General features: G+C 35.8%; 3 protein-coding genes across 5 annotated transcripts; 1 reads left to right on the top strand and 2 right to left on the bottom strand.

Moving 5' to 3' along the window:
* Positions 1–386: 386 nt before the first annotated feature.
* Positions 387–7,668, top strand: LOC123213948 (putative phospholipid-transporting ATPase 9). 3 transcript variants are annotated; one of them, XM_044633593.1, is made up of 12 exons: positions 387–779; positions 982–1,383; positions 2,061–3,412; positions 3,981–4,091; positions 4,175–4,451; positions 4,557–4,645; positions 4,743–4,851; positions 5,373–5,582; positions 5,694–5,819; positions 5,929–6,027; positions 6,211–6,402; positions 6,788–7,668. In XM_044633593.1, exons 2-12 carry the CDS (start codon positions 991–993, stop codon positions 7,454–7,456), a joined length of 3,627 nt encoding a protein of 1,208 aa, XP_044489528.1. In that variant the 5' UTR covers positions 387–779; positions 982–990; the 3' UTR covers positions 7,457–7,668. The 3 variants fall into 3 exon arrangements, with proteins under 3 accessions (XP_044489528.1, XP_044489526.1, XP_044489527.1); XM_044633591.1 differs by having other exon boundaries at positions 387–642; XM_044633592.1 differs by having other exon boundaries at positions 387–1,383.
* Positions 7,669–9,375: 1,707 nt separating this feature from the next.
* Positions 9,376–10,188, bottom strand: LOC123214594. Its single transcript, XM_044634461.1, has one exon. The coding sequence runs from the start codon at positions 9,905–9,907 to the stop codon at positions 9,434–9,436; it is 474 nt and encodes a 157-aa protein (XP_044490396.1). The 5' UTR covers positions 9,908–10,188; the 3' UTR covers positions 9,376–9,433.
* A 119-nt stretch (positions 10,189–10,307) lies between these two features.
* On the bottom strand, positions 10,308–15,959 carry LOC123214593 (proline-rich receptor-like protein kinase PERK9). Its single transcript, XM_044634460.1, has 8 exons — positions 14,124–15,959; positions 13,274–13,687; positions 13,108–13,194; positions 12,282–12,352; positions 12,121–12,197; positions 11,815–11,962; positions 10,970–11,131; positions 10,308–10,857 (listed from the first exon to the last, which is right to left on the bottom strand). Exons 1-8 carry the CDS (start codon positions 15,232–15,234, stop codon positions 10,678–10,680), a joined length of 2,250 nt encoding a protein of 749 aa, XP_044490395.1. The 5' UTR covers positions 15,235–15,959; the 3' UTR covers positions 10,308–10,677.
* Between the last annotated feature and the right edge of the window lie 5,645 nt (positions 15,960–21,604).

The following is a 21,604-nucleotide window of genomic DNA, read 5'->3' on the forward strand; positions in this document are numbered from 1 at the left end:
ACCCTTCAATATAATTATTTTTAAATATTTTTTATATTATTTGTCATATTAATTAAAAATAAATTTATTTTTTGTTTCAAAAAATTAATAAATAATAATATAATATAATAAAATCAAGATTATCTTGGTAACCTTTAAATAACTAAAATAAATATGATAATTAGATTATCACTTATATTATCTGTCACGTCAATATAGATAATAAAAAATTATTATAATCTTTTATTATTGATAAATTAAATAAAAAATAAAAAATAAATTATCAAAATAACCTTCAAAAACTAAAACTAAATGGTCTTTAAATTCTTTTCTCCTCCTCACAATGTAGATAAACTTTTCTCGTTTTCTCAGACCAAAAAATAAATAAATAATAATTTAAAAAAAAGAAGACTCCAATGCGCGTCATCTTTCAAAGTCAAAACGTCGAGAACCAATCCGATTCATCGATCGAGCCTTGAAGGTTTTTGGGAGAAAACAATCAAACCGGGGCATATTCGCCTTCTCGTGTTTAATTTTATGGGAATACATCAACGGCTCAGACAAGCCCAGTTCTTGTTCATCTTCAAACACTTTTTAAGTTACAGACTTGTTTGAGTATATGGGTATATTTGCTCTAGTGTCACAAATCACAAGTTGTTAAAGGTCTGAATTGCGTTACCAGCTGTCTGTTTCTCTTCTCTGAATCATATTCAGTTCTCTTTATGTTTCAAAGCCTTTGCTTTTTGTTTCCTATGTTGTAGCTGAGACTTTATGGTAGCTTAACCTTTTCATCCTCTTAGGTGTGTTAAATATTTAAACTTGGGAAACTTATCATAAAAATTTAAACTAGGGAAGGTTTTGGTTTCTCGGTATTGTCCCTGAATAATTTTCTTCAAGAGGACTGCGTTCATTCGTCAGATTTTCTCTTGAAGATAGTAAATTGTGTAGTTTTTGTTTTTGTTTTGTGTTTATTTATTTATTTGTTTATTTTTTTTGCACTAGCATCGACTAATGGCCGGTGGTGCAAGGAAAAAGTTGCGTTTGAGTAAAATCTATGCATATGCATGTGGGAAGGCATCTTTGCAAGAAGATCTTTCTCAGATAGGGGGACCAGGATTCTCAAGAGTAGTGGACTGTAATAAGCCTGATTGTCTTGAGGCTGAAGAGAGAAAATACTGCAGTAATTATGTTAGGACTACTAAGTATACAATTGCCACATTCTTGCCTAAATCATTGTTTGAGCAGTTCAGGAGAGTTGCCAATTTTTACTTCTTGGTTGCTGGTATATTGGCTTTCACTCCACTTGCTCCTTACGCGGCTGTAAGTGCTGTTATTCCCCTAACTATTGTGATTGGAGCAACAATGGTGAAAGAGGGTATTGAAGATTGGCAGCGAACCAAACAGGTATGTTTTATTATATTTTGTTTAGTAATGTTCTTGTTTTTGTGTGTTCAGTTAATTTTCTAGCTTGTCTGTTCATTGTAACTGCGTAGTATATGGGGAACTTTTGGAAGGAGAAGTTTCCGATGGTTTTGTTGAAGACCAAATAAATAACCATATGTTGTTATTTACTAGGTCTTTTAAGGAAGCTAAAATCTAGAGAAGAATTTTAAAATCTTTCCTTCATTTGATTTTTTTTCTTTGAATTGTCTCTATTTTGTGTTGAATGTGGAATGTAAAGGGCTTTTAGATCTTAATTCATGCTTTGGGGAGGATGTGTAGCTTTAGTTAGATTCATTTATTTAAATCTTTGCGCTTAAAAAAGTAGCATTAACGTTGATAATTTTTAATACAAAGATTTAATTAAACATAAGATTTGAATTGGGTCTTTGGGAGTTCTCTGATTATGAATTTGTACTACACTACCATCTTGGAACTAATATGCTTTAAGAAACAGCATCATGGAATGGCTAATTTGATTCTATTGCTGCCAGGTCTACCCAACCCACTGCTTTTAACTACATTTATAGCCCATTCTATGAGTATTTGAGAATAGATTCACTTGCCAACTTATTTGAAGACCTTGTAGATATATGTATATTTCAGCTAGATTGGTAAAATTGCTTATGAACTTTTTTCAGGACATTGAAGTAAATAATAGAAAGGTTAAAGTTCATCAAAGTGATGGAACTTTTGCTTATACTAAATGGAGTACATTGAGAGTGGGAGATATAGTGAAGGTAGAGAAGGATGAATTCTTTCCAGCAGACCTCGTGTTGCTTTCATCTAGTTATGAAGATGCAGTCTGCTATGTTGGGACCATGAATCTTGATGGAGAGACGAATTTGAAACTAAAACAAGCATTGGAGGTAACTTCATTCTTACAAGAGGACTCTGACTTCCGGGATTTCAAGGCCATCATTAAATGTGAAGACCCAAATGCAAACTTGTACTCCTTTGTTGGGACGATGGAATTTGAAGAGCAGCAACATCCCCTTTCTCCTCAACAGTTCCTCCTTAGAGACTCAAAACTCAGGAATACAGACTACATATATGGTGTTGTTATCTTCACTGGTCATGATACAAAGGTTATGCAAAATGCTACCGATCCCCCTTCAAAGCGAAGCAAAATTGAGAAGAAGATGGATCGAGTCATCTACTTCATGTTTTGTGTTGTGTTTTTGGTGGCTTTACTTGGTTCTGTTTTCTTTGGCATTGCAACTGATGAAGACCTGGAAGGACAGCAGATGAAAAGGTGGTATCTTAGGCCTGATCGTTCTACTATTTTCTTCGACCCTAAAAGAGTAACATATGCATCTATTTATCACTTTTTGACAGTCCTAATGTTGTATAGTTATTTCATTCCAATCTCCTTGTATGTGTCCATAGAAGTTGTCAAAGTTCTTCAGTGCATCTTTATAAATCAAGACATTCAAATGTACCATGAGGAGTCGGACAAACCAGCACATGCACGTACCTCAAATTTGAATGAGGAGCTTGGCCAAGTTGATACTATACTTTCTGATAAGACTGGAACGTTGACCTGCAATTCAATGGAGTTCATCAAGTGTTCTGTAGCTGGAACAGCTTATGGCCATGGTGTTACAGAGGTTGAGAAAGCTATGGATAGAAAAGAAGGTTCACGATTCTTTAGTGGAAAGTTAAATGGTGTGAACTACTTGGAGGATTCTACTGGGTCGAAATCGTCCATTAAAGGCTTCAATTTCAAAGATGAAAGGATAATGAATGGGAACTGGGTTAGTCAGCCTCATTCAGATGTTATCCAGAAGTTTTTTCTTTTATTGGCAGTTTGCCATACTGCCATACCTGAAGTGAATGAAAGCACTGGTAAGGTTTCATACGAAGCTGAATCACCAGATGAAGCAGCATTTGTGGTTGCAGCAAGAGAATTTGGATTTGAATTTTACAAAAGGACGCAGACAAGTGTCTCAGTGCGTGAGTTGGATCCAGTTTCTGGCAAGAAAGTTGACAGGTCAGTGACTATAGTCATGTCTAAATAAAATGGAAAGCAATTGGTAGTGTTAAGAAACTATGCATACTTTCCTCTTATACTGCTTTTGGTATGCATGTATGCCCTATTAGAATTTGCATCAACCTTGATGCAAACATAACCATAAAAAAAGTTTATCTTCATGTTTAATGCAAACCAAATTCAAAGGTCAATGGCTATCTCTTGCTCAGTCGTGCTTCTGATAGAGCTACCACTTTAGTGGTCATCTTCTCCATGCAAGCATAATCAGCTCTAGATTGCATCAAGCAAAATTTAATGTTGGATGGTCATGGCAGTATTCTTCCACCTGTACTGCTCACTTCTGAAGGCTGGTGTCCTAGGTTGAAACTCTTTGTAACATCTCCATGATACTTTTGGTTGTTATGATACTCTTGATAATCATTGCCAGGTGAACAACAGGGGTTATATATTCTTCCAGGCTTCCTAATCTATCTGTGTGTTTTTCTTTGCATGCATGAAAACATGGTTACTCTTCTAAAAGTTCTGCTGAGGTATTGAAATAGTTATTCATTTTTGTGTTCTTTCGCAGGTTGTATAAGCTGTTGAATGTTTTAGAATTTAACAGCACAAGAAAGCGGATGTCTGTGATAGTAAGGGATGAGGAGGGAAAGCTACTATTACTTTCTAAAGGTGCTGACAGGTTTGCAATCATCTACCCTAAAACCATGGAATTTCTCTTTTTTATTCCATTTGAATATCAGCATTATCCTTTGTCTTATACAGTGTCATGTTTGAGAGGCTTGCCAAAAATGGTAGCAGTTTTGAGGATGAGACTAGGGACCATGTGAATGAATATGCTGATGCAGGACTAAGAACACTGATTCTTGCATATCGTGAACTTGATGATGAAGAATACAAAACGTTCGATCAGAAGTTCAGGGAGGCCAAGAATTCAGTTAGTGCAAATCGTGAAACATTGCTTGATGAAGTAACAGAGAAGGTTGAGAAGGATCTAGTTCTTCTTGGTGCAACAGCGGTAGAGGACAAACTCCAAAATGGGGTGAGTCAGAAAGATCTAAGGATTATCATTTGTTTGAACCTTTTCATGGATAGAAAATGGATATTTGAAATGAACTGTTTTTTGGTTTAATTTTGTGCATTTCAGGTCCCAGACTGCATTGACAAGCTTGCTCAAGCTGGAATCAAGCTCTGGGTTTTGACTGGAGACAAGATGGAGACTGCTATCAATATTGGGTATGATTTGTGTATAACTGTCAATGTTAATGCTTTCAATTGAGGTTAATTCTTTATGACTTTTGAAGGTCTCAAACTAAGAGAAAAATGTTTGCAGCTATGCTTGTAGTTTGCTTAGACAAGGAATGAAGCAGATCATAATTAATTTGGAAATTCCAGAAATCAAAGCTTTGGAAAAAGCAGGAGAAAAATCTGTACTCACCAAGGTAGATTTACGTCCAGACTTTCTTTGATATTCTGTTCTCAGTATTTTTTGTGGAAACATTTCGCTTGTTTAGAAATCTATAGTTTTGATGATCAAGGTAACAATTAATGAAAAGATTATAAAAAATGAAAATTAATGACCCCTTTAACATCAAAAGCTCCTGAAGAGGTACTTTTCAGATTTATGTGACTATGCAATGAAAAATTTCTGTTGCAAATATCTGAAAAAACCTAGTATGTGACTCATTTCCATTTTTGCCTTTCATCTACGTTACCCCATAAATCAATTATTTTATTGGATTCAGTAGTTGTCACATTTTCTCTTACTACATCTGAGGATATCTCTTTTTGGCTTTCCTGATATTCCATATCATCTACAACTGATGGCCATGATTTCTCATGCTAGTCATTAGGCGGACATGTTAGGACAGGCTTTATGTTTCTAAAGATACCCAGTAGGGTTGGGCTATCTAATTTGACTGAGAGTTATGAGATTAATACGGGTTATGGACTTGACTTGTAGGCATCAAAGCAAAGTGTTCTCCATCAGATAACTGAAGGGATGGGTCAGTTCACTGCCTCAGGTGGCAGCTCTCATGCATTTGCATTGATCATTGATGGGAAATCTCTGACTTATGCCCTTGAGGATGATGTGAAAAATATGTTCTTGGAACTTGCAATTGGTTGTGCATCCGTTATTTGCTGTCGTTCATCACCAAGACAGAAGGCACTGGTGAGTTAATGTTATTGAAAAGATTATCTCCTCCATTCCTGGTTTATTTTTGTTTGGTATTCTTCGAACTAAGGAATAAATTCTTGCTAACAATGAAATTTAAAAACCCAGGTTACAAGATTAGTTAAAACTGGTACTGGAAAAGTTACTTTAGCTATTGGCGATGGTGCTAATGATGTGGGAATGCTTCAAGAAGCAGATGTTGGAGTTGGAATCAGTGGTGTTGAAGGAATGCAGGTACACATCAGATTATTATACAATTATGGTTGATAAATATACTTCTCCTTAGCTTTATTTTTCATTGTTTATGAACTCTTTTAATGGTTTTTTTTTTTTTTCAATTCAGGCTGTCATGTCAAGCGATGTTGCCATAGCTCAGTTCCGATATCTGGAGCGCTTGCTACTTATACATGGACATTGGTGTTATAGAAGGCTCTCAACAATGGTAACAAAACCCATATTTATTTATACCTCAAGATTTACATATTAGTTTCCAACATCAACTTTTTTTACCCCAGCAATTAATTGAGAGGTCAATATTATAAGAGAACTTTGAAGATTTTGCAATCTTCACGTGAGCTGCAGCTTCATAACTGGTAAATTGATATGTGTCTTCCTTTCTTGGCAGATTTGCTATTTCTTCTACAAGAACATCGTATTTGGTTTCTCTCTGTTCTTATATGAGGCACACACATCATTCTCAGGGCAACCTGCGTACAATGATTGGTTTTTGTCACTTTATAATGTGCTGTTCTCTTCATGTCCGGTGACTATTATGGGTATTTTTGAGCAAGATGTATCGGCAGCATCTTGTGTTAAGGTAAGCTCCCCATCTATACATATGGAATCTTTAATGTCCATTTTGTTAAAAATTTTCCCTTTCTTCCTCATTTCATGTTATATTATAGAAGACCATCTGCTACCTTGCATGTTTGATCCTACCAGTTGGCTGAGTTACTTCTTCCTTAACTCCCTTTGGTTTGCTTTAAACTTTACAAAGTCACTTGGGAAAACTTTTATGCGCCCTCTAGTTTTGGTTTCATAGAAGTGGTAATAATTGCCACTGTTTATTTACTTCTCCTTTACATTATTAGTAAAAGAGGGAATCTAATAAGCTTTTCTGTTTTTAGCATTAACATGATCTGGTGTTCTTGCGAAAACCTTAGTCGATCGCTTTTTATTTTTTGTTCTGTTTCACATGGCAGTTCCCTGTATTATACCAAGAAGGGGTGCAAAATGTGCTCTTTAGCTGGAGGAGGATAATTGGCTGGATGTTAAATGGGGTTCTCAGTGGCACAATGATTTTCTTCTTCTGCGCAAAAGCACTACAGCGTCAGGCCTTTAATAGTGATGGAAACACAGCTGGAAGAGATATTTTTGGTATTACTATGTATACATGCATCGTATGGGCTGTGAACCTGCAGTGGGCTATGGCGATGAAATACTTCACCATTTTCCATCATCTTGCCATGTGGGCTTCTATTGTTCTCTGGTACTTTTTCATGTTTGTGTATGGGAACTTATCTCCAATTCGATCTACCAATGCCTACAAAGTCTTCGTTGAAGCGCTTGCACCTACTCCTTCTTACTGGCTTGTCACACTTTTTGTGGTGACAGTGTCCTTAATCCCTTACTTCATTTATGTAGCTGTTCAGACAAGGTTCTTTCCCATGTATCATGAAATGATAGAGTGGATAAGGAATGATGGAAAGACAAATGACCCTCAGTACTGTGAGATGGTGAGGCAGAGATCACTGCGGCCAACAACTGTAGGTTTTACAGCACGTATAGCAGAAAGAACTAGTCACACTAGGGATGGAAATAAAAAAGAAACAAGTCATGAAAGCAGCACACAAACCAGGCATCAAGTATGATACTTTTTGAATGCGGCAGAACCTGTCAACGAAATAGAGTTGTATAGATCTGCCCAAAATGTTTATACTGTAAAATAGGGGACGGGATTCTTGCTACTAGAAAGTATTCCCTGTCAGAACGCAATACAGCTATTCAGAGGCTGTATGTAGCTGTAGCATATCTTGAACAGGTAGATTAATTCCTTACATATCTACAAATTTGGTTTAACTTACACCATGCATCTTTTTTAACGTTTTAAAATTTTTGGTTATATGTTGTATTATATTGGAAATATGTTTAGAAAAGTTAATTAAGAGGAACAAATTTTGTTGATTTGCATAGTCAGAAATGTTTGCATTCAACTTGGTTAATCTTTGTTTCTTGGGAAAACTTAATTCAACTCACCAGTTAAACATTTGCTTCATTTCCTCACCTTTAGCATTAGTATTTAGGAATAGAAACTGGGTATGCATTGTGATGTATTTCGGTTCCATGACAGAGACGAGAGAAAATTAATGGTGATTGACCTCAAGGGTTAATAAAGCTTATAAAACATTAGAATTACTAAGGGGTTAACTCATTTAACCATCTCAAGGGTTAGTAAAACTTATAAAACATTAGAATTACTAAGGGGTTAACCCATTTAACCACTTTGGGTGGGAAGAAATAATCACTGTTATGTTGCAATTTTGCATGATAGTTATTGTGCAAATACTGCAACAATACCAGCTGACTAAATCATATGCAAATCCAGCCTCTATCCCCATCAGAAATAAATCATTTCATCTGGGTACCTCGCATTCCAAAACAAAAGAAATTTTTTAAATCTGTCAGGAAATCATGGATGATAAAGCAATCCGGAAAAACAAATGGGACCATGCATAATAGATCAGAAATACTTTTCCATATTGGTACCCCGGTAGTCATTTTTCAAATTTGAAAGGTATCATCAACGTAGAAAAGGGCAATTGAGAGTAAAGGTTAGAAAATTTTTGTCATGGCCTTTTGGAGTAATGATGGAGCCGTTTTTAATCCAAAGGGGTACAGTTCATTAGAAATGGTGGTTAAGAATGTAAAAACCCAGTTTTATAACAATCTGTAGAATGTCAGTATGCCTAACCGCAAAGACAAGCTTTTAAGTTAAACTCGGAAAGAGACAATAATCAAGGGTGAGGTGTCACAGTTTCTTTTCCTTCTACTTCTAAAATTCCCACCCAGAATTCCAAACATGACAAAGGCTGGATTTGATCTAATAAATTTGATCTTGTATTGAACGAGTCAAGTTCACTCCAAGGATTGAACGAGTTTTCCTTGGACTCTTTTTTTATAAAACGAGTCAAGTTTGAATTGATTTGAATACTCAAATTCAAACAACTTAGGTCAAATCCAAAATTAAATAATTTTATAAACGAATTTAAACTTTAATTAAGAGATAGCAAATAAGCTCTTTTACATTTAAAATTATCTCAAATTAGATTTTGTTCAGACTTTATACATGTCGAAACCAGTATTAAACATAATTTCCTCAAAAACAACAAAATAAAAAACTAAGAAGAAAAACAATTACCAAAAAAAAAAAAACAAACTTGAAAACAAAAATGTGAAGGGGTTCACATTAAACATCCATGATCACGAAGGATAAAAATTTGGATAAATCAAAATGATGTCAATTGGCCTATTAAACCTGATCTGATGTGTTCAAGCCTAGATCTGAAAATATTTTTAAGCTTGGCTGTAAGGCTTTGAGCTTTTTTCTGGTCTACCCTTACAAATTTGAAAACTTGAGAAATACACTCGTGTAATCTCTTGACCTATGGGTTTCTTCGGCTTGTTATATTCAATCAACAAGCCGAGGTTTGTGTGAAATGGGTGGATCATCGTTGGTCCATTATCTTTCAATGCAAGGCAATAGTTCTTAATTTTTGTGTTTTCTTGAAGATCTAGGGTTTGTGTTTATTTTTCTGGTAAAATGTGGAATGGTTATTATATTTGTTATATTAACAAGGAAATGAGTAATTTAAAGAAGCAGATATTTCAACAATTTCAAACTGTACAATTCTGTTACTAAAATAAAATTCCTGAGGGGCTAAATTTGTTGATGAGTTCCTTGATTTCTCCCTACCCCAAAAGCTGCCAAATGCAAACTCTCCCTTTTCTGAAAACTCCTCCAACACCTTCTCAACTTCCTCCATACAACAGCTTAAACCAGAGCTTTCAACTTGTATAGTTAACTCAGATCCACCATGACATTGCAAAATCTCATCCTGATATCGACCCTTCATTGTTTTGATAATCTTCTGTTTTTTTCTTCTACGGTGAATCTTTGTCTTGGCGTATTCTTTCGCCTTTCGAATGAGCTTCCATGGAAGTTTGAGTAAGATGAAAAAGATGAGTTGAAGGATCAAGCATTCGCAGCAACAGGAAATAACAACACAATCTGCAGCAAGCATGTTCCAATCCTCCATAGCCATGAATGAAGAATAAGGAAGAAGGTAAGGATGGAGAAGCAAAATGGTTTATACAAGTCATTGGTGTGTTGTTAAGGAATAGGTTCCTTGTCCTCCGGGCAGGTATTATGAAGGGTAAAAGCAGAAAGAATGATACGTGCAAAGCAAAATTACAAAAGGTGGCAATTTCTCCTTCAATTCACGCATTGCATCATCAATTAGGTAATGCAACAATTGCTTTCAGGTGGGACAATCAAAATATAATAGAATACTGGACGTCAAGAAATCATCAGTTGTCCTAATGGTTTCTTCATATTCAACATTGTCCATCAACTTCAAGCCTTACTGTTTAAGGTGTTCTTGTCTTTCAATGCAAGTTGACAACCAAACTGCATCCGCAATAATTTTTCTTTACGACTTAATCTTTAAAAAGATTTGCAAATTAGATTTCTTGTCCTTCAACTTGAACAGAAACAGAAAATTAAGAGTGGGGTTGAGAAAGATACAAAAAAAAATTGTGTAGTGCGAAAAATTTGTCAGGGGTAATTACAAGATCAAACAAATGCACTAATATGTTGATGCTAAATAACCTAATTACATGTGTTGAGGGTTTGAAAAATCAAGCTCTATGTATAAGTGAGGTCAATTCAGGAGACCGAGGCATTACTCTGTTTCATGCTCTGAGCTGAGCTATGACTGCGAAGATACCAACTTGAACATGGATCCATTTCTGCAAGGCAAACCCTCCTGCTTTAGATGTGCATACATCTCCTGACCAATATTTACCTTTCTTCTTAACCATCCCTGCTACTCTGGCTAAAAAAATCTGTACTGTAACTTTGACTACCAAATGCCATCCTTTGAAACCATCTAATTTCTTCAGATTGTTGTGCAGAGTTAAAAACCTCACTTTCACCAACTCTCATTCCATTGTTTAGATCTGAGGTAGCTAAACCATCAAAAGCTCTGACAACCTGGGAAGCATAAGCATACTAAGAAAATGTCCAACCGACATATGTCCTAAAATTTAAACAGAACATATAACAAAAGTATCTTCAGATGGTTGTGAAAATAGTAGTTCATTACCTGTCCCATACGTGGCCTCTTGGAGGCTAAGTGTCGTACACAAGCTGCAGCAGCCTCAATCATCCGAAACATTTCACTTTCCACATAGTCTTTTCCAAGCTTTGGATCAGCCAAACCGTCAAATTCCTCATTTTCAAGAGCATGACTTAGCAATGGCCTTGCCTGAAAATAACAAAGCCATGGGTCAGAAAAGGTCAACCCTTAAAAAAAAAAATATTGCTCCAGTGCACAGGATTATTTATCTCGATGCAGCCCATCGTCACACAACTGTCTTCGAAGGATGCATTTATGTGGATATGGATAAATATTAGACAAGACATTTTCTATGTATAAAGATTGCTGTTATCATGCCTGTCCTCATTTAAAAAATTTGGAAAAATTACGCCAATCAAAAATTACGCCAATCAAGTCCCTATTTTTCTTTCCATCTACTCCTTTATATGCTCAACCACTCAAAACATAGAAAAGAACAGGGTTTACTTAAAAATTTGAAGTTAGCCTCTTCCATAATTTATCAAATTAGAGTTTACAACTCTTAATCTTTTTATAGCAGAAACGACATTTAGAGTAAAAGGACACTTCAATTCTAAAAGCTCTGAACCTAAGATTTAGCAGAAACTTTCTTGCCACAGCATTACCCTCCTATTTCAACTGGATCGAGTTAGGTGAAAAAGAAGCAGCATAACATAGTTCAAAATTGTACCAGAATTAAACCCATGTCCAATATATAGTCAATATTCATGCATGCCTAAACAAAAGGTGTGTGCTCTATAGAATAGTAAGTTGACAATTTTTTGACAAAGGGCAACCGACTTGAGACAAGTTTGTAATCAATAAAGACGTACCCATTCAACCAGACACTCATCTCCCATCGGTTGGGATGTATCCACAGGCTTTCTGCCTGTAATTAGCTCCAAAAGCACAACTCCAAACGAGAAGACGTCAGATTTCTCCGTCAACTTGCCAGTTGATGCATATTCAGGGGCCATGTACCTGAACAACAAAATGATGTATTTATGACATATGCTCATGGTCAATACACATATTATGCAGCTTCGAGGCAAAAACTAGTAATGCCCACACAATCATCTCTCCACAAAATATTTATATTTTTCTTTGTTAGTGTAAGGTTATGATAGATTAGTTCTTACCCAAAAGTTCCCATAACACGTGTGGTGATGTGTGTATCTGCATCAAGATATAATTTGGCAAGCCCGAAGTCTGAAACCTGTGATGTTAAAAAACATAAATTGTAAAAACCTAGTCTACACGGTAAGAGTGCATGGTTTGAGGAAAGATAAATTGTACACACTTGAGCTTCAAAGTTGTTATCCAAAAGAATGTTCGATGACTTGATATCTCTGTGAATAATACGGGGATGGCCTGATATGAAAAGTAAATAAAGAATTACAAAGTTAGTTATAAATAATAAAGAAGAATCTAAGAAAGAACTCAATCAATAATAAATCCCAAATTAACTTATTTTGTGCCAAAAGTAATTACAGTTATAAAGGAAATATCAGATAGCTTATATGTGCATTAGTTTGCTTGTTTGTTTCTGACCAGAAAGAAGCTTCATTTGACTATAAAGGAGATGCATGCCTATCTTGATCAATTTAACATCCTACTCTCATAAAAATTTCTGAACAGTGTGGAGATAATTGAAGATTAAGCACTTGAATTTAAAGACACATAATGAAATTGGAAATGGATAAACGTATAAATAATAGTATTCTTTACTGCATAATGTCAAAATAAGTATCAATGAATCATGGTTGGGGCTCTATTGGAGAAGCCAGGACATAGTAGAACTTAGAATATCTGAGTTTATAGTTCTTCTCACTCTCCTCCTTTGCTTTTAACCCACTAGTTCAGGTTTAAGTAGTCATAATTATTTTATCTCAATTATGTTAGCTGAATTCAACTCGACAACGAACATCATAAGGAGAAGGCCAATAATAGCTCGTTTTTCTGCAAGCTTGAATGGGATGAAAGGGAAGTGAAACTGTGATTTCTGGAGATCAACTGATACTTCATCTTATTTCCACTATGTCTCAATAAATGTTAATATACATGGTCAAATCAACATGAAGTTGAACAGAGCAATTAAAAACAGAAACAGAGTAATAGATACTTACAGTCCTCATGGAGATAAGCTATTCCACGAGCTGCGCCAGCAGCAATTTTTACACGTGTTGCCCAGTCTAGAACTGGTCTACCTTTTCCTACAATTCCAAGAAGCACAATGTTCAGGATTAGGCCATTGCCATCATCTCTAGCATGAAAACTCAGTCATTTCATTACCATGAAGATGGAAATAAAGGTTATTATTAGGGACATAGTCATATATAAGCAGTCTTCGATTCTCAGAAATGCAGTAACCCACTAATGAAACCAAATGTCGATGGTGTACACGGCTAATAATCTCAACCTCAGCCTTAAATTCCCGCTCGCCTTGCCCCCCTCCAATTTTTAGCTGCTTTATTGCTACTTCTCTCCCGTCTGGTAAGCACCCTTTGTAGACAGAGCCAAATCCACCTTCACCCAAAAGATTCTGAGCTGAAAACCCATCTGTGGCCTTGACTAACTCTTCATATGTATATAATGACCTTGAATTGCCCAATCCACCTGGCTCTTTAGGCGAATACACCCACTCGCTCCCAGAACCACCACTTCTTATAAGTGGAGCTGAAGCTGTTGACTTTGTATAAGATGTTTCTGAAAACAAGTTTCAAATCTTTGCATCAGTCTTTACATAAAATACATCTAAAAAATTGGAAAACTTTCTATCTCGGTCTAAATTCTCTATAATCTGAAAGCAAGTTTCGTATGTAACTTAGTTTGAACATAAATTAAATTGCCCTCTTGATTTTGCTTGGCAATCAATTTAAACTGTCATCTGATTTGCTTTTGAGAACAGACAAATCCCTCAAAATTTTCAATATTGACCAGCATATGATGAACTGCATATAAACTGCATTGTAGACACCAACATCTGAGGACATTACATCATGATCCAGTATCCACATTTGTGGCAATTTTCAAATTTATGGTGAAGTGCTACGTGAATATGATTCACAGAGATGGAAGATAAGCATTGACACAGAAAAACAGCCTGTCAGACAAAAAATAGTACAGAGCATCAATAATTCACCTGATCTGGAGGAAGAGGCCAGAGGGGATGGCACAACATAGACATCATTCAGTGCAGAAGGCTCCTTCCTTCGCTTCCTCAGGCACCAAACAGCCAGTCCAATGAGAGTAAGTGCTATTAGTCCTACAGCCACTCCAACAGCCACAAGACCTATGGTATTGATGCTACCACTACCTGAAGGATTAGAATTTTCAGGAGAACTAGGCCTAGAATCATTAAGAGTTGGTAAGAGTGGAGTTCGAGGAGGAGGTGGTGGCAGCCTTATAAAAGGTGGGAGTGCTGGTGACTTCGCAGAAGAATTTGAAGGAGAAGGAGCTCCTCCAGAAGCAGCTGGAGAACGAGTTTGATTAGAAGATGGGGCTGCATTACTAGGAGGAACTGCTGGTACAGGGGATGAACTTGTAGGTGGGGTGGATGATGGTGATGCCGGCGGGGAAGAATTTTCTGGTGGCTTTACCGATGATAGTGGTGAAGGGGGCGGGTGTGAACTATTAGGTGGAGCAGATGGTGTTTGTGATGGAGGTGGAGCTTTTGTTGGAACAGTTCGTCGCGGTGGCGGGGAAGAAATTTCTGGTGGCTTTACTGATGATGGTCGTGGAGGGGGCGGGTGTGAACTATTAGCTGGAGCAGATGGTGTTTGTGGTGGAGGCGAAGCTTTTGTTGGAACAGATGGTGGTGTAGTTGTATATTCTGGTGGTGGTGGACTCGTTGGTGCATTAGATACAGGCTGTGGTGGGGGCGGTGAACTCGTTGATGGATTGGATGGTGAAGGTGGTGGTGATGGAGATGAGCCTGTCGGTGGATTGGCTACAGGTGGAGATGGTGGTGGAGGGGAAGGTGAATTAGATTGTTGAGGAGGAGGAGAAGGTGTAGGTATCAATGCTGGTGAATGTGCATTTTGAGGAGGTGGTGGTAAGAGTGGTGACTGTGCTGGACGTGATGGAGTAGAAGGTGTGGATTGATCAGGTGGATTTGCATTGGGCTCAGAAGGTGGTGGACTTGTATTAGACGGTGGTGGACTGGTGTTGGATGGTGGTGGACTGTTGGTGGTGGGTGGTGGAGGTGGCACAGCAGTGGGAGATGAATTTGGAGATGGTGAATTTGCTGCCATCAGTTAAGCAATAAAATCATAGATGGCTAACTAGCAACAATCTGGTAAAAATTCATTCATATACCAGAATCTCCAAAGCTTCCATAAATTCTCAAATAGTACAATACAAATCCAGCAAGAAAAGAAAAACAAAATTTAATCAGAATTTAACTCTGCAGTGTAGTTTTTGGAAACTTTTTAACTGACAAATTGTTCAAGACGCCAACGGCCAACTTCATCAATCAAAACTAGGAATCACCAAACACCCTTCAACTCTAAATGACAATTCAGCTTATTAGCACAACTGAAACCCAATTCATCAATCACTTCTCAATTTAAGCCAAATGAACACCTCAAATCAGCTTTGACCACTTCCGAGATCACAGATTATAAAGGAAAATCAATCTGAAAAATCCGATAAACGTACTGAATTCATCAACAACTAACGTGCCAAAAATCTTCAGTGAAACAAATGTGGCAACACCAAGGAACAACCCATATGGTAAAATCCCCAAAACTTTGCCTTCCCTGATCAAAACTACTTTTCCACCTCTTCAAAGTCACAACAGGAAAATTTTCAAAACTAACAGGCCGGGTTGGTTGATTCTTGAAACTCTTGTCTTTCTATTTTTCACAGAAACCTCATCTACAGATTAAAGAGCACGGATTGTGTGGTCCAAAATCTTAATTCTATTGACACTGACCTCTGAAGAATAACGAAAAAAAAAATCTTTTGTTTAGATCATATCATATCATTGTAAGTGTTAACGTACAGATTCAAAAGTGTCGAAAATATATATTGTGCTTACAAGTGTGAAGATTGAAACTCATATTACACAAAACCAATTGGCTTATGTTAAGGTCCAATCCACAACACTTATATACCACTCATTTTACTTAAGTTTATTAGATGTGGGACTCTTCTTTATTTGAGTCTCAAACACTCCTGTTTAAGTGCAAACACCTAGGCTGTTAGACCTGCCTTTCGGCTCAACCGGTTTGTGGCTGGGTGCATTGTCACTTGTATCCAGAAACACTTAGGTTGTTAAACCCGTTGTTTGGCTCGTGCTCTGATACCATATCGAAAATATATATTGTGCTTACAAGTGTGAAGATTGAAACCCATATTACACAAAACCAATTGGCTTATGTTAAGGTCCAATCCACAACACTTATATACCACTCATTTTACTTATGTCGGAAATATATATTGTGCTTATAAGTGTGAAGATTGAAACTCATATTACACAAAACCAATTAGCTTATGTTAATGTTCAATCCACAACACTTATATACCATTCATTTTACTTAAGTTTATTAGATGTGAGACTCTTATTTATTTGAGTCTCCAACAAAAACCATATAGCAATAGACTTTTCTAAATAGCAACGTCTGCAAATGTCATTAGTATAGTTACATTTCAAAATCAAGTTGAGATTAAACATCTTAGTATGTATTGAATTATGCTCCAATCATACTTATCCCATCCAATAAATTCAACTTGGGTCTTTATAAATCTCTACAAATGGCGTGGTAACAATTTGAAACTCGAAATCCCACCTCACCCAAATGCTGATTTTGATTCTATAAATAATTCCATTAATGCAGTCTAATTTATTTATATTTTTGGACTTATTGAGTAGATGGCCATGTTTGACTGAAATATCTCATCTTTTATACATTTTGCCATTGGTAAGGTTAAAAACTAAGAAATTTGTTTAATGTGGAGATCTAGTCCTCGATAGAAAATCAATGGCGGCAAGCTCAAAGAAAATATGATTCCTCTTTGATGACTGCCTAAACCAATTTAATATTCTTCATTCGGCATGCATGCTCATACATGAAATTAGAATAAATAATATGTCCACAAGAACATGATAAGTCTATGTGATTTGTTCTTCTGAAAGAAGACCCTTGTAAAGGGTAAAGTTTAAGTAATTTGGATGGCAGAGAATTTAGAATTGAAAAAAGCAAATTGGGATGTGCATAGCAGAAAGCAACTCTGTTAGTTTACCCCCAACGTAGCTTGAGTGCTACGAACTTAGAATCTTCAAGACGTTATGTGACGTCGTCATCAATATCCAAAATTATGAGATTGGTTCTCTGATAATGACGATACTGCATCGTTCTCTGACAAAGACTCAATGAGCCCATATTAAGAACAAACCTTGGCTTAATTATGAAATTAATTACAGTATCTAAAATTTAATCTATTCAATATGATCATTATAACCCTCCAAGGACAGTTTGTGTAGTTTATTTTGTGGTGTGCTGCTTGCTTCTGTAGAATCACAAGAGCGGATGGGATCTGATAAACAAATGTTGGATTCCAACGTTTGATTGTTGGCTTAGATTCAACCAGATGAGTATAAACTTTAAAAAATGTAAGGTGGACTGGACAAATTATCTGTACCGGTGGGCCAATCATGTATATTTTTTGAAACACGTGAGATTCAAATCCAATGCTATGGATTCAAGTAAGTCAAATCCAGCCAGACCCAGTTACTGTTACTTTTATAATTTTGTGGAGTTCAACTTGAATCATTATCAAACACTGACGATATATTGACGGAAATGGAATGCTTTAACTGTCCATGTGTGACCACTTATTTCCTTTTGTATGTTTTCTTTTTCTTTTGCTGTCTTTTTGGTTCTTTGTCCTCACTTTCTTCTTCTTCACTAATTATTTTTAATTTGGAATAGAAATAAACAGAGGGCTAATGTGTTGTAGAGATGGAGTTGTCGGTGGAAGGTAAAGAACAGCTGTTGATTTGGATCCACGCTTCCCTCTTCTTACATTTGACTCCCTTAAACAAACACTTACAGTGATAATAAGGGCAAAATAATTATTTTCATTTAAGATATAATAAAAATCTAAATATATATTTATAAATTTTTAAAAATTTAAATACTCACTTATTACTTAATTTTTGTTTAAATTTTTTATAAAAATTAAAGATAAAATCATTATTTTATTAATAGTATTAAAAAAATTATAATTTTCTCTTTTTTTTTTTACGTTTTGAAAACTAATAATTTTATTCTAGTTTCAAAACTTTTTCGGGTTTGAAAAATAGTTTTTTCACTCTTAAATCTCTCAGTTTTTTCACTTCTTGTCTACCCATTATCGGTATGACGATAGTTGAAAGGAGATGACATCAATGTTTCTTTGTCTTCGTCAATGAATATCTTTTCGTTAACAGAAACAAAGCATCGATGAAGAGACAAAGAGATATCTCTTCGTCTCCATCGACAAAAAGACGTTTTCATCTCTTAGTCATCGTCTCAGAAGAGATAGAGATCGTCTTCATTAAACTAACACTTCTCTCTTCTTCCATTTGACTGCCTCAAACTAACACTTACTATTATAGGAGCCCATTGTAGCTTCACTAGGCTGGATTTGAACTGAGCTAATTCAAGTTCGAATTTGAGCTTGGTTTGAATTAATCTGAAACGAGTTAGCCCTAAATGAACTCGAGTTATTCGTCAAACTCACAAATTAAAAATTTTGATATAAAACGATATCATTTCGACCAATATTTATTAAAATGATACTATTTTAATAACAAGTTAACTAAACTTCGAGCTCGAATCAAACTCGAACCAAACTCAAGCTTATTTACAATGAACTCGATGAGCCCGAGCTCGAGTTCTAGCTCCATTATTACAAATTAAATCGAGTTCAAGTTTAAGTGAGTTATGTGTATCCAGTTGAGTATCTAATTAGATATTTAAATAATATATTTTATTAGGCATTTTTATACTAAATTTAAAATTATTTAATTATCTGAATATCGACATTTTTATACTAAATTTAAAATTATTTAATTATCTGAATATCTACTAGATTACTTAAATATCTAATTAGATACTAAAAAAAGAAAGGAGTGATAGGATAACCATATACCCAGTATCCTCTTCCCGGAAAGGGATGGGAGTTTGGGATTGTATCCCATATCATCCATGCAGTCAACAAAATGAGCTGGCCCACACGTTTTCTGTAAATGTTTTATCATCTTTGCAACTTAGTCGCCTGGAATCTGGATGATCCCATTTGTCTTGTCTCATTCGGAATTTACAATTTTTCATTCTATGTATTTTATTTCCAGTTTCGTTGCTTAAGATTCACCAGCAGTAGTTTCAGTATAATTGATTGATGATAGCAGCCTGCCTTTTAACTACAAGATGCTGTGGAAACGTATTAAATGCATCCTCAATCACCAACCGCCTGACCCTTTCTAATACTTTGAAACCCAAAAATACTCTTGTACCTCTTCCATTATTTTCAACTATATATGCTCATAAAATTTGACTCCGTCAATACACTAGCATCAATTTTCAGAGAATTTAAGCTAGGAAGAGTTCTTCCTGCTTTCACATTTGGAGACTGAAAAACATATTCAAAGATGACATCTTCAATACATAATGATTACAACATGCTTGTCCCACGAAGTGTTGGCACAACCTAGATACAGGAGTACTATGGTGGACTGGATTAGAAGAGCTTGATGCTATGGTTGTTCGATTGCTAATAGTAACCCCTTTTGGTTGCTTGCTAATAAACTGTTTAGTAGCTACCCTACCCAAAGACTAAAGAAAGATGAAAAAGTAGTGCATGTCCGGATGAATGGGCACTCCATCCCTTGGCCCTCCAAAAGGTTTTGTTTTACGAGAATAGGAGGCTCATTGAACCAGGGTGGGTGTCAATAAAGTTTGTTTGCCAACCTTGAATTTCTTCTATGATAAGTCTCGGCTGCCCATTTCTTACCTATCTCCGTCCGAAATTTTCCTTATAACACTAAAATTAACTTAATAGCTCAGCAGTAAAACCAAGAAACAACGATATTTCTCTCTGTAAACTGGTTGCAAGTTTACCTGCTGTTGAAAGGAAAACCAATGTAGCACCTTCCCAATGTTCTGCGATGATATTATCATAGCAAATGAGTAAGATTAAAAAAGGAGAGTACAAGCAGAAAATTCATCTTAAAGGAAGAGTTACCCATTTCATATTCCAGTGCCTGCAGAATCATCTCAACCTGAATTGGGGACATTCACAATCTTGTATAAAGCACAGTTAAGTAGAGAGACATAAACATGCCAGTAAGCATAAAATTCAAGATTGACTGTGAATAAAGCATTAGCATACATTGTCAAAATCTTTTACAAGATTAGCTTCTATGGAAGCATTATTTTTCTTTGATCTCTTCAGCTGCATATAGCAAAGTCAATTCAACAGTATCAATGACAAAATTGAAAGTGTTTAAACAATCCATCGATCAAAAGACTAGGCAGCACCCCTCATCCCACCATCAAGAACTTTGCACATTTCATCCAAAGCCGCCTGCTCCATTCTGCCTTTTACTTCTTTAGGCACATTATCAGATAGTGTTTTATGTATCTCCAACAATAGCTATAAAAATTCAAGCAGAAGGTGCATAAATTCAAACAAAAAGTGTATTGCTAGACACTGCTGAAAATAAAATCAGAAAGGTAAGTCACTGCTGAAAATATCATATTCAAATACAAGAGTATTGCTAGACATCTCCCAGAGTCAGATGTGATATAATCTAACACTACAACATTCAAGTGCTAAATCAATGACCATGAAGGGTCTTAATTCCACATCCAACGCCTGCTCTCTTTGTTCCTTTCAACAAAAGCCACAAAAATCACCTCTAAGACTAATTCTTCATAACTTGTGATCAAGTAAACAAAATAGTACCTACTAAAGCAATGAAGTAGTGAGTAGTCACACATTTACAAATTAAGTCGACTGATGCAGTTCTGGCTCACAAATGATTCAAGCAATAAATAAAATCATTAAACCACCATAAATCTACAAGCTCAAACATAGAAACATCAAAGAGATAATCCATATAACATACACTACAGACATTTAATTGCTTCTACGGTGTAACAATCATAAATAAAGGCCAAGGCATATTATAGATTTAAATGCTATGTCATATATATGAGTCTTATGCCAAAGCCCCTTTGAGCATAAAGAATAAAAGATACATCATATAAGTTTTCAGTGACAAGCCAAATTCTAATTTGTGCCTTTTGAACCATGCAAAACCTCCTAAGGTTCTAGATTCCTGTATCCCACAAACCTAACTATATATGCATTTCGAACCAGCGTTTTGAAATTAATTTTTACAATATGGTATTTAATCTATATCAAATAATCTTTTATTTGTTTTGTAGACTTAATAACACAATGTATATAAAAAAATGACACCAAACGATTAAAAAGAATAACAAAAATAAATTTATATATAAGATAATTTCGTTAAATTAGAATATGATAAATATAAAGTGTCTAAAAGGGAACCAATCTTCTTAGGGAGTCTGGGTCGCTCATGGTCCGTGCCCAAGGACAAAGTCACTT

This window comes from Mangifera indica, chromosome 4 (genome assembly GCF_011075055.1).
Source record: "Mangifera indica cultivar Alphonso chromosome 4, CATAS_Mindica_2.1, whole genome shotgun sequence".
In the NCBI taxonomy this organism is placed as follows: domain Eukaryota; kingdom Viridiplantae; phylum Streptophyta; class Magnoliopsida; order Sapindales; family Anacardiaceae; genus Mangifera; species Mangifera indica.